The following is a 16,190-nucleotide window of genomic DNA, read 5'->3' as shown; positions in this document are numbered from 1 at the left end:
AAAAGATTATCATGTGGGAGTTTGCTGAGTGCAAATTGGCTGCCACATTTCCTACACTACAACAGTGACTATGCTTCAAAAAGTACTTCTTTGTCTGTAAAGTCTTTTATTAGGGACGTTCAAGCATTCATCTACGTGTGGGAATTGGAGTTAGTGCCTCTCCATCGTTCATCTGTTTTTCTTAGACAAAATATCTGGTGTAACTACAGGGCCTCAGCTGGCTGTAGGTCTGGGTGTGCAATGACCCCATCACACGCGCATACCCAATTTGGTAACTGTAGGCAATGCTTGTGGATAAACCCTAACCAATTTGTGACATTCCTTTGTCCACTAGTAAATGGGCTAACAACTGTGTTAAAATAACGCAATGCCATAGGAGTGCGCTAAGCCTGTCAGTATCACCAATGGGAATTTCTAGGCTATAGAATGAATTGAGTGATTTAATAAAGTCTGTGAATATGTTATTTGCATGTATGCATGCATGTGCACTCAAAGAGGAATAAAATCTCCACTCATAATCCAAAATAAAAAGAATTCTACCACATTTGTGGTTTTTTTTAGATGTACTTTTTGTTTAAACAGTGAGCAGTCATGACATGGTGCCTTGGAGGAGTTACTGTATTGTAAGGGAAATTAATTAACATAAGTAGATACATTTATGAACCCCGGGTGGTTCAGCAAACTTGTAATTTCAACCGCATGCATTAATTCAGCAACATCACACTGTCAGGCCCACGAACACCCTTCTCTCCACTGCAGCCACAATGGTGTCTTCAGTACTCATTGCTATTAAAAATATGTTAAACCCAGGTTCCATCTGTCCTCTCAGGTGAACATAAAAGATCCCTCAGCACGATTTTAAGAAGAGCATATTTATCTCTGACATGAATAACCTCAAATTGCAGTCGGAGGCTTCCCCCGGGCGAATGCCTCCGATCTGCAAGAAAAGTGCGCACCTACCTGGTGCCTCTGTATCTTCAGATTCTTGCAGTTCTGGGCCTGCAGGCATATGCCTGCGTAAAAGCCCATGTATCCTAGGGGCACATGCAGTTCGCAAGCATCCCTGGGATCATGTGGGCCGACCCAACTAATCAAAAGGGGGATTCCCATTATGCGCACGGGGATTCCATTTGCTTTCGGAATCCTCATAAGCATAATGGGGTCACATAAAAAATAAATTTTCACACAACCTAAATACAAATAAATCATCACATGTTTAAAATTATTTAAAATACAATCTAATTAAATATTTAAAACAAAAATTTACATTTTTTGAAAAATAAATGTAAACATTTTTAAAGGGGCCAAAGATAACCTAAACTAATTTTAAAGGTTTTTGAATGTTTAAATGATAAATAAAATATATATTTTAATATTTATTTAAATCCTTACTCTGGTAAAAGAAGGCCTTACACTTGTTTTTACCGGGCGTAAGAGTTTTGTGGGCATTCACTGGGCAATAGTTAGACAAATAGCTCAACTCTTTGCCAGTGAATGCCCATTTCCTTCAAATTCGTACAATCTGTCAAGATGAAACTTGACAGATCACAAGATCCGGATTTTTGCGCATCACATGCGGAAACCCGGAACTTGCGGGGCACCCAAGGCCATGTCATAGGCCCTGGAAAATCCAGGCCAATATCACTAAAAACAGATGACCTGGTAATTTAATTCATTGGTCTTTGTGGGAGCTTGCTGAGCACAAATTGGCTACTATGTTTCCTATATTACATTTCAATGGTTGTAAAGCACATTGGGACATTCTAAGGTTGTGAAAGGCACAGCATAAATGCAAGGTCCTTCTGTTATCCTATGTTGAAAAAAATGGATATGGGAAAAACAAAAAAAAGTCAAATTCTTTAACTTTTTTTCAAACCAATACTGATGGTAAGGAAGGAGTTTGTTTCAGGATTACTAATACATTGTGTAGTGTTTTGCATTCGTTATTCAGGCTTTGTAGTATTTGTTACGCTCTTCCTTGTTGCCATTTTCAAAAGTGTCTGGATGTTAAACTAAAGTCTGATCCTGTCTGGAAAGACACACGGTTTCCCAGGCTGCTAAATAGATTGATTTATTAGCATATTTTAATGGCCAAAGTGCTCAACAGATCGCATTGCAATAACAATTATTTTGGTACCTGAATGCTTTTCTCAGAGTTAATAGTGTTTGGAATTAGTTTCAGAGCTTGGTTTCACCTGCCAAGCTATTAGTAAGTGTACACCTGTAACCAAATGACCAGGTGGCGTGATGAAGATAACATTTTTATTAGCCATTCCAGAGCCCTCGTGCTTGCTGTTAACATTTGGGTGCTGTTTTAACAGTGATGTCCTTGCAGTTGTCGTCTAATAGGTCATAAAAACCTCTTCTAACATTGACAGGCATGATTTACACACAAAATTGCTTCATGTTATTGATTTTCCCATCTAAAAACTATATATCTCCACAGTTCTCCAAATCTGTTGATGTGGTGCCACATTACAGGCCTATTCTTAACAGCCTTTTAGAAGATTAGATTTCAGTATCTGATAGATTACCGTGTTACCTTAAGTGAACGGGGGAGGGGGAGGAAATGTATTGGATAAAATGTTCTACTCCAGGTTAGTTGATGTAACTGTAATATGTTTATTTAGTGACTTTGTTAAGGTAATACACATTTCCTACAGATGATTGAATTTTTGTGACTATACTATTTTTTTCTATTTTCCCAGCAACATCAAATGGTACTTTGGAAGGGCTGGAAAACCGGGAAGGAGGGGTGTGCCAAACCAAAGGCATGAAGCTTATAATGAAAGTTGGACAAGGTAAGAGTTTTTCTGGGAGACACGAGCAATCATCTTTTTTCCAATTAGCTATAAACTGCTCCTAATCATTATGGTAATTAGAGAAACAATGCAGTCTTGTCATTACTGTGAAAATCAGCAGGTTCTCTGCAGGTATCCGAACTGAAGAGCACCCAACACCTAATCATTGTCCTGCAACTGTTCTGGAGTTTCTGAATCACTGTCTGTTATATAAAAGGATTAGAAGTGACCTTAAAGCTTGTCCTAAATTTTAGTCACATAGTTGTGCTATAAAATGAATTAAAACAATCTGTCTGTGGCCCTTCCATAAGGTCAGTGAGACCGAGGCATCAACACGAGGCTGCTATATTTTTAATTTCTGGGGAAAAAATTGCATTTTTCTGTTACCTCAACATTTGAAAAAAATCAATTAGTATTTTAAAATTTACAAAACAATAATTATACAATGTAGACATGCGCTTATCTTCATTTTTAGGCCATTAATATAAAGTAGATTTTGCTAGAAGCTGCAAGCTTATTCGGTTAAATGTTTTGAATTTAACTTATTAAATCAGAAAGCCTTTAATAGATTACACCTTGTAATATCATTAGTTGATGGTAAATGAAATTTCATTTAACACAATTTCAATTTTGAAATACAATCTGTGTTAACATTAGAAATCTTCCTAACATCTCTAGAATTTGCAGAGGGAAAACTTTTTTCATACACGTTCTATGTTGGCATTGTGTCTATTTAGCATTCTGTCAGCATCCTCTTTTCAATTGAACTATCATCTACAAAGTCTTTGTACAAAGCTACAAAGCTATTGGTAGGCTTCTCTATTGCTGTTGTAGATGTTGTTTGAGTGGTCAGCATCTCCACCAAGGATATACATATAACGGCAACTCAAAAACAGAGCAGTGCCATTGTAAAAGTGAAATCACATTGTTACCAGACAAAGTACCTGTACGTTGAAATGAATTGCTCATCAACTCAAATTTTGATAGGACAGAAAATACACTAACACTTTAGCTATAAATAGAAATTCTGCTGGTTGATTTTGTTGAGTCATAAATCAAGATCCTTTAAAGAACATTGCCGTTCATCAAAGTGACTTCCACAGTGTTAAGCCAATAAAGCTAAAAGCAAACAGACTTCACTCCAGTCATGGCACCTGGAGTCTGCAATGTCCTCAGTGTGTTGCTCGTGAAGCAAAACATCAATGTTGAGGCAATGTGCCCCTTTGTCTGACTGATGAAGGTAGTATCTCAGCGTTACGGTTTGTAACTGAAACAACCTTTTTAAAAACTTTTTAGATGCAAATTCTGTGGGACGAAAAGAAAAAACAACCAGAGCTCCTGGAAAAGAACGGGATGGCACCACAACCAAGCCCACCCAAAAGACCGAGAATGAAGGTAACCATCTAGTAGAAGCTGATTATAATGAAGATACGTCACCTGTGAGCTGGAGTTGTGGAGCATCTTTCATCTGACTGAAAGGCCCATGTCATGTGCAAGTTAAACAGGAGGGTCATTGGCAAGAGTGAACAAATAGCAGGAACTCCTTGTCTTTGGGGCAATTCTGTGAGGAGCACTACTCCCGCTTCAGACTTAAGTGCATCTTTATACGAGCCACAACCACTCACTACTTAGTTTGGCTCAGTTTCGCATGTATATGAAGTGTATATGAAATTCTCATCTACTCTCTGGTTCTTTTGGCTATGATCTTAAATCTGTGTCCTCTGGTTACTGACCCTCCAGCCAGTGGAAACAGTTTCTCCTTATTTACTCTATCAAAACCCCATATAATTGTGAACACCTCTATTAAATACCCCCTTAACCTTCTCGGCTCTAAGAAGAACAATCCCAGCTCTCCAGATAACTGAAGTCACTCATGGTATAATTCTGGTAAATCTCCTCAGCGCCCACTTCAAGGCCTTGACATCCTTGCTAAAGTATGGTGCCCAGAATTCGACACAATACTCCAGCTGAGGCTTAACCAGTGATTGATAAAGATTTAGCATAAATTCCTCACTTTTGTTCCCAATGCTTCTATTTATAAAGCCAAGGATCCTGTAAGCTTTCTTAACAGTTTTATCAACTTGTCCTACCACCTTCAAATATTTGTGTATGTGAACGCCCAGGTCTCCCTATCCCGCACCCGCTTCATATTGTACCATTTCGTTAATATTGCCTCTCCTCATTCTTTCTCCCAAAATGTATCACCTCACACTTCTCTGCATTAAATTTCATCTGCCATGTGTCTGCCCATTTCACCAGTCTGTCTATGTCACCCTGAAGTCTGCTACTATCCTGCTCATTGTTTACTACATTTCTAAGTATTGTGTCATCTGCAAGCTTTGAAATTATAACCTCTATACCAAAGACCAGGTCATTAATATATAAAAAAGAGCGATGATCCTAATATTGACCCATGGGGGACACTACTGGACACTTTCCTCTAGTCTGAAAAACAGCTGTTCACCACTACTCTTTATTTTCTGTCTCTTAACCAATTTTATATCCATGTTACCGCTGTCCCTTTAATACCACAGTTTTCAATTTTGCGAATAAGTCTATTATGCGGCACTTTATCAAATGCCTTTTGAAAGTCCATATAAACAACATCAACTGCACTACCTTCATCAACCCTCCCTTTATTTCTTTGAAGAACTAAATCAAGATTGTCAGACACAATTTGCCTTTAACAAATACATGTTATCTGTCATTTATTAATCTGTATTTCTGCAAGTGGCAATTAATTTTGTCCACTTGCAAAATAATAAGAGATTCATATCCACGTGGGTTATGTGGACCAATAACTGACCCATTCACAATGTGTCAGCTGCACCCCCATTCCTGCTCAAATAGAAGGATGGCTGAGTTGCTTAGCCACTTGCTACCTGGTCTCTGTATCTCATAAGGTACTAATTGTACTTTTTCAAAATCTATTAAAACGACATCAGAGCAAAGTTAAACCATCAAGAAGTAAATATTTGATACAATCTGTTATATTTTCAATTGCCTGTGATAGCGACCCATATGTTGAGTTGTACGAGGGGGCTGTTAGTGGGTCAATCCAAAAAGCTCCTTGCTAAAAGCCAAGAGGCCCCTTTAAAATGCACAACTTCAGTGAAGTGAGCAAGGTTTGCACTTCACTAAACTTACAGGAGATCTGAAGGTTAAATTGAACATCCGTGTCACTGTGCGATGCGCATTAAACCAGCACAAACGTTTAGCATTTTTCACTATTTTTTCTTTAACAATCCTAAACTAGGACTTTGAAAAGCAACAGGAGTCCATCACTTTCACAAGATAGCTGCAGAGAGTGACAATCTTAATTCGTAGCAAGGCGATGCTTTCCCAGCACCTAGACCTCTGTCATGATTACTATAGTTTTCTGCACTTGGATTGTTTGTATCTGGTGCAGTTATTTCCTCCCTATTGCTGAAATCTTGACAAGCTCCTTTACTCCTAATCCTTTTAGACTTTCTTTCTATCTTTCCACTTTGATGAAAAGTGAGCAGCAACGTGGATTTGCGATATAGCCAGATTCAAATTAGAGAATGTAATATTCTAATTTTCTTCCTAGGGAGTTTGGGTTGTGAGCGATTCCAGATGTTTGACAGATAATGAGAGCTTCTATGTACTGTGCTTTCAAGAGAGGAAAGCCTTTAATTTCTTCCTGTGCTTCGTTCTCACTGTGTCAGGCTAGCACTCAGCTGCAGCTTACAAGAATCAGTTTAATGTAAATGTGATTGATTCCATCTTCTTACTCATGTGCCTTACTTTGCCTCAGCTTCGGGAGACTGTTCTAGGCCTGCTAAGCAGAATTTTTTCAGAAAGGTTCATGTCTCTGGCTGTCAATTCTTTATTCAGCAAAAGGGAGGGCTTAGTCCTTATATTACATTTTCTCAAAGCCATGACTTCCCACGGGGATCTGTTTATTATTTCAAGGATTTAAATCCATGTTTCAAACCCATGAGCTTGCTTTACATTAATATGTCAGTAAATAAATCATCTGCCCTTTTAAATAAAATAGCATCCTGCATTTTTGTGAATGACTAGAAGCTAGGCAGATTGCTGGAAATTTAGTATCTATATAATAGTTTTATTTTTATTGTAGATATAAAGTGGTCAAATACATGTGGGATTAAGTCTCAGTGTATAACTTTACCTTAGCAGGACAGTAGGACTCCATTTCTCAGGCCTGTATCTCAACAAATTATATCAGTTTGTGTGGAAATTACATCATTCCAGCAAAGCAATGTCTACAGGCAGCTGCTTTTGCTGTTCCCTCATTAACTGTGCTGCCTCCATGTGAGCAGCCTCATGACATGAAGTCACCAATTATTAATCCATAAGAACAATTGGATACAAACTGTAGCTTTAGGTTCTACAAAAATACAAAAACAAAATACTGCGGATGCTGGAAATCTGAATTAAAAACAGAAAATGCTGAAAATGCTCCTCAGGTCAGTGGTGAGAGAAACAAAGTTAACATTTTAGGTCAGTGACCTTTCGTCAAAAGGTTCTAGTAGGTTCATTAGGTTCTAGTAGTCTCTTAGTTCATTGAAATATTATCATTTTGCACAATAAGTTACAAGAAACATCTCTCTACCTTCTCTGTCTCTCCATCTCTATTTTATTAACACTGTAGCGGTCATCACTGTTCTGACCTTCTCAGTCTTGAAGATTGCAATTAACCCAGCATCCAGTCTTTTGAGTAATAGAATTGCAGATTTCTACTGTGCTTTACGTGAAGAAGTAATTTCACTCCTGAATGGCTTAGCTCTAATTTTAAGATTATACCATCTTATTCTGGACTAATCTACCAGAGGAAAGATTTCCTCTGTATCTATCCCATCAAATCCTTTCATCATTTGAAACACCTCGATTAGATCACCCTCAGTCTTTTATACTCAAGGGAAGACAATCCTTCTTCCTCTCAGTCTTTCTTTACTCTTACAATGTTCTGACTTTTAAAAGATTTACTTTGTCTTCTATCCTGCTATTTTCAGTTACGCACTTCAGCTATTTTTTTTTAATGAATGAAAACTGTGGAATGGCATCGTGTGGATTCGCACCTGCAGCTCTCCAATCACAGTGTTTCCCGATGGCAGTGCAGCAGATGTAAACCTTTGCGAGAAGGTCACCTGGTTGCCATCACAACCCATTTAATGGCGCCAAGCACCAGGATACCTAATGGATGGGAAGTGGAGATATTTATTTGTAAAAAATCCCACTAAAGTAGAGAGGGAGCAGATCCAGCCTGAGGGGAAAGAGAATACCAGACAAGTGGATTTACAAAGATGGAATATCATTGTTGGTTATAAAGTTTTGATTCACAAAGGAGAAATTGCCATGTAAATTAATTTTATGGTCAGTCGGATATGAAATTGTAAGCTGGATAAATACAACATGCCTTCTGAGTAAAAAGAAAGCTCAGACGCACAGTCTCATTTCTGAGTGAATAGACTGGCTTGTTTCTCGGCATATGGAATGACTAATACATCCAGCACCAGCAGCAAAGGGGCTGCAGCTAGTCAGACAGTATGACTAGGGACAATTGTCTTAAGGATTTACATTTTGTTACTCTCCCCCATGCTGCCTCAGGCAAGCCTGCATCTGTTTTAAGTGAAGCTGTCAGCTCCATTCTTTGCTAGTGACTGACGAAGATTTATTAACAAAAAAAAGTGGTCCAAGGATAACATGCAAGCATATGTCATTTTAAATATTCATTGCTGACCAGTCGTGCCAATAAATAATCTTGTTTGTTTTTATTGAAGATCACACGTCTCTTCGTTTTGATGGTCTATTCAAAGTCAATTGGTGTGTTAAAAGAAGTATATTATGTATTATTTTAGCGGTTATTTAATGCTAATTCCTTGCAAGCTTTTCCTTCTTCGGTAATGTGGTTAATGGTGGAATCACTAAATCTGCCTCATCATACAGAGATGGCTGGTTGGTTGTTTCAAAGTATATCAAAATGGATGCCCTAAAATATCATCAGTGATTGCTTGGAAACACAGAGACCGCAGCTTCAATCATTTTTCAATAGAGAGAAAGTTTTATTTAACAACATTTAATCTTAAGACTGAAATGATATTTTGAGAGATGATTTTAAAGGGTATTTTGTCCTGAGCCAAATTATTCAAACAGTTTTTCTTTGTTTTCAGGAGGGACACGCTCATTGAGTGGTGAAAATAAACCTTCGACTGCACCCAGGAACCCAGACCAGGGCAGGTTCCTCAGTTCCGATGTGGCCTTATTTGCAGGCATTGGATCGGGCTGCGTGATCTTCATCATCATCATCATCATGTTGGTGGTCCTGCTGCTGAAGTACAAGAGGAGACACAGAAAGCACTCCCCGCAGCACACCACCACTCTGTCCCTCAGCACGCTGGCCACCCCCAAACGGGGAGGCAACAACAACGGCTCCGAACCCAGTGACATTATCATTCCGTTAAGGACTGCAGACAGCGCCTTCTGCCCGCATTATGAAAAAGTCAGCGGAGACTATGGACATCCTGTGTATATAGTCCAGGAAATGCCACCGCAGAGCCCAGCGAATATATACTACAAAGTCTGAGATGAGAGAACTGAGGCTAGTTTGGGATCCCGAAGAAAATTCTTGGCCTGTTGCATACCTGGGTCTTCTGCTGAAATTAGTGGTGACTCTTTTTCTTTGCACCAGGATTGACTTAAAATGTGTAGGAGAATGAAAGGGGAAAATGGAAGCTTTGCAGGAAATTCAGCTGAAGAGAGAGTTGGTTAGTGTGTATGGTCTGTGTAGGAATCTGCTTACAGTAAAATAACAGGAGCGGCAAGCTGGAGGACAGTTGAGTCAGGGACTCAACCAAGCTGTACCACCTTTTATTCTCACCATTAATTTCTGGACCATATGTTACAAACATACCAGGAAGCAAGAATCAAAGGGATGTTTGAACTATCTAACACTGTATTTATAACCAGTAATGTTTTACGCTTTGGATATTCAGCAATACAAAATAGTCAGTCTCCACTTTCCCTGGACTGTTATCTTTTATATTAACCGGATTTCATAAATCCGCCTCTTTCTTTGTTCTTGTGCTTTTGATTTTTATTCCCTCTTATTGTTTTCCTGTTACCAGTATTACTTGTTAACCCGAAGGCCACTTTGCCTTTGAACATGATCACTGTAACTTCAGGAACTTTCTAGAACGTGCCACGTCATTAAACTTAATCAAACATCCCAATCAGCAGTGGTAGTATTCGCACAGCAGCCACACTTTAATCAGTCATACAGAAAGTGATAAACCATGCCCACAGATATGCAGGAGTCCCTCCAGCCAGATGTGGGACATGTTGTTAATGAGCAGGAGACCAGGAGTTCACCTGTGAAATTTAACTGCATTTGCAGTTGTATGCTGCTGCCTATTTGAATCTGAAAAGGAAGTGTAGAGATATAGATTATTTAGGGAGCACTTTGGTACTAAAAGTTCCAAGATGTAGGCTGGTAGACATGGTGACAAGCACAGTGCTGTAGGGCTGCACTTTAAATGAACTAAAATAATTATTTTGAGCAAAACTGAACTGGAGAGAGAAAATGAAAAGCCTCCATCTGCATGGTGCTTTATTGAGGTATGAAATGGAACAGCACACATCGGTGATAAATGGCACCAGTGGGGCTAGTGATAATGCTCTTTAAGAACAGTACGACAGTGGTATAGACACACTGAGGAAATATACTGCCTTACCGTTTGAATCCTCTAATGCTTTGTATGAATAGACTGTGGAGCAGTCTCTGTATTACATGGTACAGCTTCTCTTACTGTGGCTAGCATACCACTGCAGCTTCAATGACCTTTACGGCATTAACCTTGAAGTACTCATGAGACAAAAAATAATGAAATACTCCAGATAAAATGGATGAGCGAGAAGAAGGAACTAAGGGATCAAATAGCAGACTTGGGGAGCAGATTATTATAGGTCAATTTTTGTAGTCAGAATTGCTCTACAAGTATGCACAGTGGGCAAATGAAGATCATTTGAACATGAGACTATCTGGATGGTCATAGCACAGCCATAAAATGTTTGGACACTTGCCTCTGGGAATGGAATCTTGTTTCCATAAATAACAAATACAAAAATAGAGTCCTCATAAGACTTTCTAAGTAACAAAAGCTGGGAAATCAGTCCTACTTCATATTTGCAAGAACTAAAGGGGTTCTTTTAGCCTTGATCTATTTAGTTTACATATGGACCTAATTTTTAGAAAATACTTTTCTTAAATTAATATTAAACAGTAGTAGCCTGGCACTGGGAATATCTGCTCCAAAATTGTCTTCACTGCTGGGGTGACTTGCAGTGCAAACTGCGTTATTAGTTACTGCGTGGCACTGTCCAAATTGTGATACATTGTAGTTTAAAATTCAAAGAACGTGCAGCAATAGCCGTGTGAAAAGACTGGGCTCAGGAATCCCAAAGAGGAGCCCGCAAAATGGCTGCCCATTCTAATCCTTGAACCTGAAAATTACGTTGGTGACAAAAGTGAGACACTTTGCATATACATAGGTCGTTGCTACGGCGATGAAGTACATTACATATGCATCTGATTTTCTACCATTTCCATGCAAAGTGTTTTTTTGTGGGCCTTCGGGACAAGAGACATATTAGCAGAGACTCTTCTTCATTATGCAAGATCTTGTTTGTTCTTTATGAAGTACTTTATGGATTATCTGTGCCCGGCTGTGTTGTCGTTTTAAACCACACTGTGAAAACGGCAGGTGAATTTCCAATTAAAAAATAATCTAATATGGGGGTCGATGGGTTTTCTGGTTTATAAAACGTGCAGTGATTGTGTGTCTGATGTAGAGTAAGGCACTTTAAACTGATCCCCTATAGTTTGTCTTACTCCCCACCACCCTCTGCCCTGCCTCCCCCCCAAAGAATGTCACTGTAACCACCTTGCAGACACAATCATTCCTATCACCTGGTTTTAGAATTTGCACCACACAGTAAACTGATGCTAGTTCTGAAGAAGCTGTAAATATGTGGAGTATTTTAATGTATAAGGATTTGGACAGGGTGGGAGGGAAGAGTTAAAATAGCCTTATTCACCTTTTTAGTAACAGAAGTTCACAGCAGAGCATGACTTAATTTTCCTTAAAGTAAAATGTTTTGTGTAAATAGAAATTTTTTTTTAAACAAATTCTAAGGAGGATGTTTTGTATAAAATCTGAATTTTTTGCAATGTATTTTTAGCTATAGCTTGTTTTCAAGGCAGTGTCTTTCCCCTTTGCACTGTTTAAAAATGGAGAAATAAGAAAATTGGTAAGGTTACCAAATTGACCGCTGCATATTTGTGTCATGAATATTTATTTAATTGTTTCTTTGTCCAGTTTGTACACACAGTATTATGCTTGCTTTATAAATATTGAATGTTGCTTTCTCCTCATTTCCCCCCCTTTTTTGTCTGCTCTTTCAATCATGGTTTTGTTCTGAAGCAGGTTTAATTTTCACCTTCACTCCCCTGCAGTCCAAGGAAAAATCAAATAAAATTAAAATCACATTCCATAAGTCTGTTACAAACTGAAACTGTTTTTAAATAAAATACTTTTTTTCCTATGGAAATTTGCCTGGGGTTCATTTTTTTTTTCTTCCTTTCTTATACTTCCTGAAATCTGGCAAAAACAAAGGTCTTTTAAAATAGCTTGCGACGTTCTGAATAAAATGCAGGAGATTCAATTATGAAGTTGTGTTTTCAGTGCCCCTGGGTTAGGGAGAGGGAAAAGTCAGCCAGTGCTCCCATTTCTGATTAGTATCATGCTGGAAAGTATTCTTATATATGTCAGGTGAGGAGAGGATTGGGCTTGGCTTTAACAGCCCCTCCCCACCAAGATCGAATAGCCTGTCAACACTCGCTCTCAAGGCTCATGCATAAACAGCAATAACTTGCATTTATATAGCACCTTTAATGTAGAAAAAACTGGATGACGGAGGTCTAATCAGAAAGAAAATGGACAATGAGCCGAAGAAAGAAGGGGGTGACGAGAAGCTTAGTCGAAGAGGTGGGCTTTAAGGCGGGTCTTAAAGGAGGAGAGGGGTCAGAGAGCTGGAAAGGTTTAGGGAAGGAATTCCAAAGTATGGGGCTTAAAAGAATGGAAAACTGAGCCGGGTACCAGAAGGTAACTAATAACTGGAACATACTCCAGCATGAGAGTCAGTGGAGTAAATCCTTTAGTCTTCCCGACACCGTTCCTCATCTATATATCGGGAACTTTGCGTGGGCAGTCACATTGTTTCCCATCCATTAAAATGAATGGATACAAATTGCTGACGGCACACTCGAATCCCTCATATGATTTCCCAGCACATGATGTTCTAAAGAAGGACATTAATCTGGAGAAGCAGGGTAAAAATATGTTGGGCCCGAAATTCAGTATCGCTGGAAAACTGGTGTTCTCCCTACCTCTTTCAAAAATTCTTCATGGTTGGGCCACCCCATATTCAACTCCAACAGTGAAAAAATGGGTTCCACTGCTAATGAACCCTTCCAAAGAGAATTGTTCAGCGGCGTGGCTGTCTTAATTTGAGCATTATGACCATTGAGAAATTCAGCATGCAGATAAGGGTTTCTAACGAGCCAACTGCTCGCCAGGGTTTGCAGCAAGACCCTGAGTGGATAAGGCGTTTGGAAGGATGGCTGGTGTAAGAGGTGCAAGGGGAACCAACAGGTTCACTGATATGGAGCTGGGGACACTGATGGATGGTGTGGAGGACAGAAGAAGAGGTTATGGGCCTGAAATTCAGTATTGCTGGAAAGCTGGTGCGCCTCCCACCTTTTTGTGGCCATTAGCGCTGAAATTTTTTCATGGCTGGGCCACCCCATAGTCAACTTCAAAAGTGAACAAATGGGTTCCAGCGCCAATGAACCCTTCCAAAGTGGATTTTTCAGCGGTGTGAGTGTCTTAATTTGAGCGTTATCACCACTGTGAAATTCAGCATGCAGGTAAGGGTTTCGAACAAGCCAGCTAAGGTCAGGGTTTGCAGCAAGGCCCTGAGAGGAGAAGGAGGTTGGAAGGATGGCTGGTGTAAGAAGTGCAAGGAAAGCCAACAAGTTCACTGATATGGAGCTGGTGACACTGATGGACGATGGACGGTGTGGAGGACAGAAGAAGAATACTGTTTCCTGACGTGGGGAGACCTGGCAGACCGCCAGTACATAATGCATGGAGAGAGTTTGCAGGGGAGGTGTCAGGCACCTCCATATATGTGAGGACGCACCCTCCAGTCTGCACCCGGCCCTTCCAGGGTGGTAATGGGTCTTGCATCCTAGCTCTGGGGCGACGGGGATCCTCCTCCTCCTTCTCTTCCTCCTCCTGCGCCCTTTCCTCCTCCTCTTCCTCAGGTGGTACTGCTGGCTTGACCTCCACCGGCTGTCCCCTCATGATGGCCAGGTTGTGCAGCATGCAGCAGAGCACAGTGATTATGGAGACCCATTGAGGAGAGTACTGCAAGGTACCACCAGAGCGGTCCAGGCACCAGAACCTCTGCTTAAGGATGCCTATGCACTGCTCAATGATGCATCTGTTGGCACAATGAGTATCATTGTATGCATGCTTTGGCGCTGTCCTGGGGTTCCGCAGTGGAGTGAGCAGCCAAGTGGACAGGGGATATCCCTTGTCCCCAAGCAACTAACCACAATCCTAATTCGGGCAGGTGAAGACAGCGGGCACACTAGTCTGGCACAGAATGAACGAATCATGGCTGCTGCCTCCCTTGCCCACTGCCCCTCTGCACGGTGCTGACAGCGATGCCTTCTCCTGCGTGTCTCCCTGCTTCTGAGCAGCTGTACCAGGTGTCGCTTTCCCAACACTCCTCCCATCCTCAGGGTGAACCCTGCCAAGCAGGTCTCTGTAGCCCACAGGACTCCACTAAAGAGTCAGACCTGAAAGTTGTACAAAAGTACAGGGATATGTGCAAACTTTTGAGCAGCACTCAGCATGTTGAAAGCAGAGAGTCGGGATAAATGGGTCCTTTTCGGGTTGGAAATCGGTGGTTAGTGGTGTGCCACAGGGATCGGTGCTGGGACCACAACTGTTTACAATATACATAGATGACCTGGAAGAGGGGACAGAGTGTAGTGTAACAAAATTTGCAGATGACACAAAGATTAGTGGGAAAGCGGGTTGTGTAGAGGACACAGAGAGGCTGCAAAGAGATTTAGATAGGTTAAGCGAATGGGCTAAGGTTTGGCAGATGGAATACAATGTCGGAAAGTGTGAGATCATCCACCTTGGGAAAAAAAACATTAAAAGGGAATATTATTTGAATGGGGAGAAATTACAACATGCTGCAGTGCAGAGGGACCTGGGGGTCCTTGTGCATGAATCCCAAAAAGTTAGTTTGCAGGTGCAGCAGGTAATCAGGAAGGCGAATGGAATGTCGGCCTTCATTGTGAAAGGGATGGAGTACAAAAGCAGGGAGGTCCTTCTGCAACTGTATAGGGTATTAGTGAGGCCGCACCTGGAGTACTGCATGCAGTTTTGGTCACCTTACTTAAGTAAGGATATACTAGCTTTGGAGGGGGTACAGAGACGATTCACTCGGCTGATTCCGGAGATGAGGGGGTTACCTTATGATGATAGATTGAGTAGACTGGGTCTTTACTCGTTGGAGTTCAGAAGGGTGAGGGGTGATCTTATAGAAACATTTAAAATAATGAAAGGGATAGACAAGAGGCAGAGAGGTTGTTCCCACTGGTCGGGGAAACTAGAACTAGGGGGCACAGCCTCAAAATACGGGGGAGCCAATTTAAAGCCGAGTTGAGGAGGAATTTCTTCTCCCAGAGGGTTGTGAATCTGTGGAATTCTCTGCCCAAGGAAGCAGTTGAGGCTAGCTCATTGAATGTATTCAAGTCACAGATAGATAGATTTTTAACCAATAAGGGAATTAAGGGTTATGGGGAGCGAGCGGGTAAGTGGAGCTGAGTCCACGGCCAGATCAGCCATGATCTTGTTGAATGGCGGAGCAGGTTCGACGGGCTAGATGGCCTACTCCTGTTCCTAATTCTTATGTTCTTATGTATAACACAAACTTGGTCCCAAATTCCACGGCCAGAAACATTTCTTTCACAGCTCCAGCGAGACAGAATTGCAGCCTCATACTTCCATTTCAATGGATCTGCAGTTCATAGACATACATGACTTTCTCAGTGGTCTGATCTTGTCGATGCTATAGTCAAATTTCACCCAAAAACACCCCAGCAGCAAAGATCAAGAATGATCTACACGCTAGAGCATAAAATGCAACCCTTAGCAATATGTGAGTAGTGTGAGTGCTTTAATAGAAAATATATACCCTATTGTTTGGCTAATCATATGTGAGGGATCTTCTGCAGTCATATTTCATCGCAAATACTGCTAT

General features: G+C 40.6%; 1 protein-coding gene across 1 annotated transcript in view; it reads left to right on the top strand.

The window, feature by feature from the left end:
* Positions 1–12,354, top strand: part of LOC139275009 (ephrin-B2-like) — a 59,967-nt gene extending 47,613 nt beyond the window's left edge. The window contains exons 3-5 of the mRNA XM_070891863.1: positions 2,709–2,801; positions 4,098–4,196; positions 8,960–12,354. Coding sequence (XP_070747964.1) covers positions 2,709–2,801; positions 4,098–4,196; positions 8,960–9,372 — 605 coding nt within the window. The 3' untranslated portion in view covers positions 9,373–12,354. The remainder of the gene's footprint in view (positions 1–2,708; positions 2,802–4,097; positions 4,197–8,959) is intronic.
* Positions 12,355–16,190: the final 3,836 nt, after the last annotated feature.

The sequence above is a fragment of the Pristiophorus japonicus genome, chromosome 10 (genome assembly GCF_044704955.1).
Source record: "Pristiophorus japonicus isolate sPriJap1 chromosome 10, sPriJap1.hap1, whole genome shotgun sequence".
Classification (NCBI taxonomy): Eukaryota; Metazoa; Chordata; class Chondrichthyes; family Pristiophoridae; genus Pristiophorus; species Pristiophorus japonicus.
This window is presented reverse-complemented; position numbering and strand designations above follow the sequence as displayed.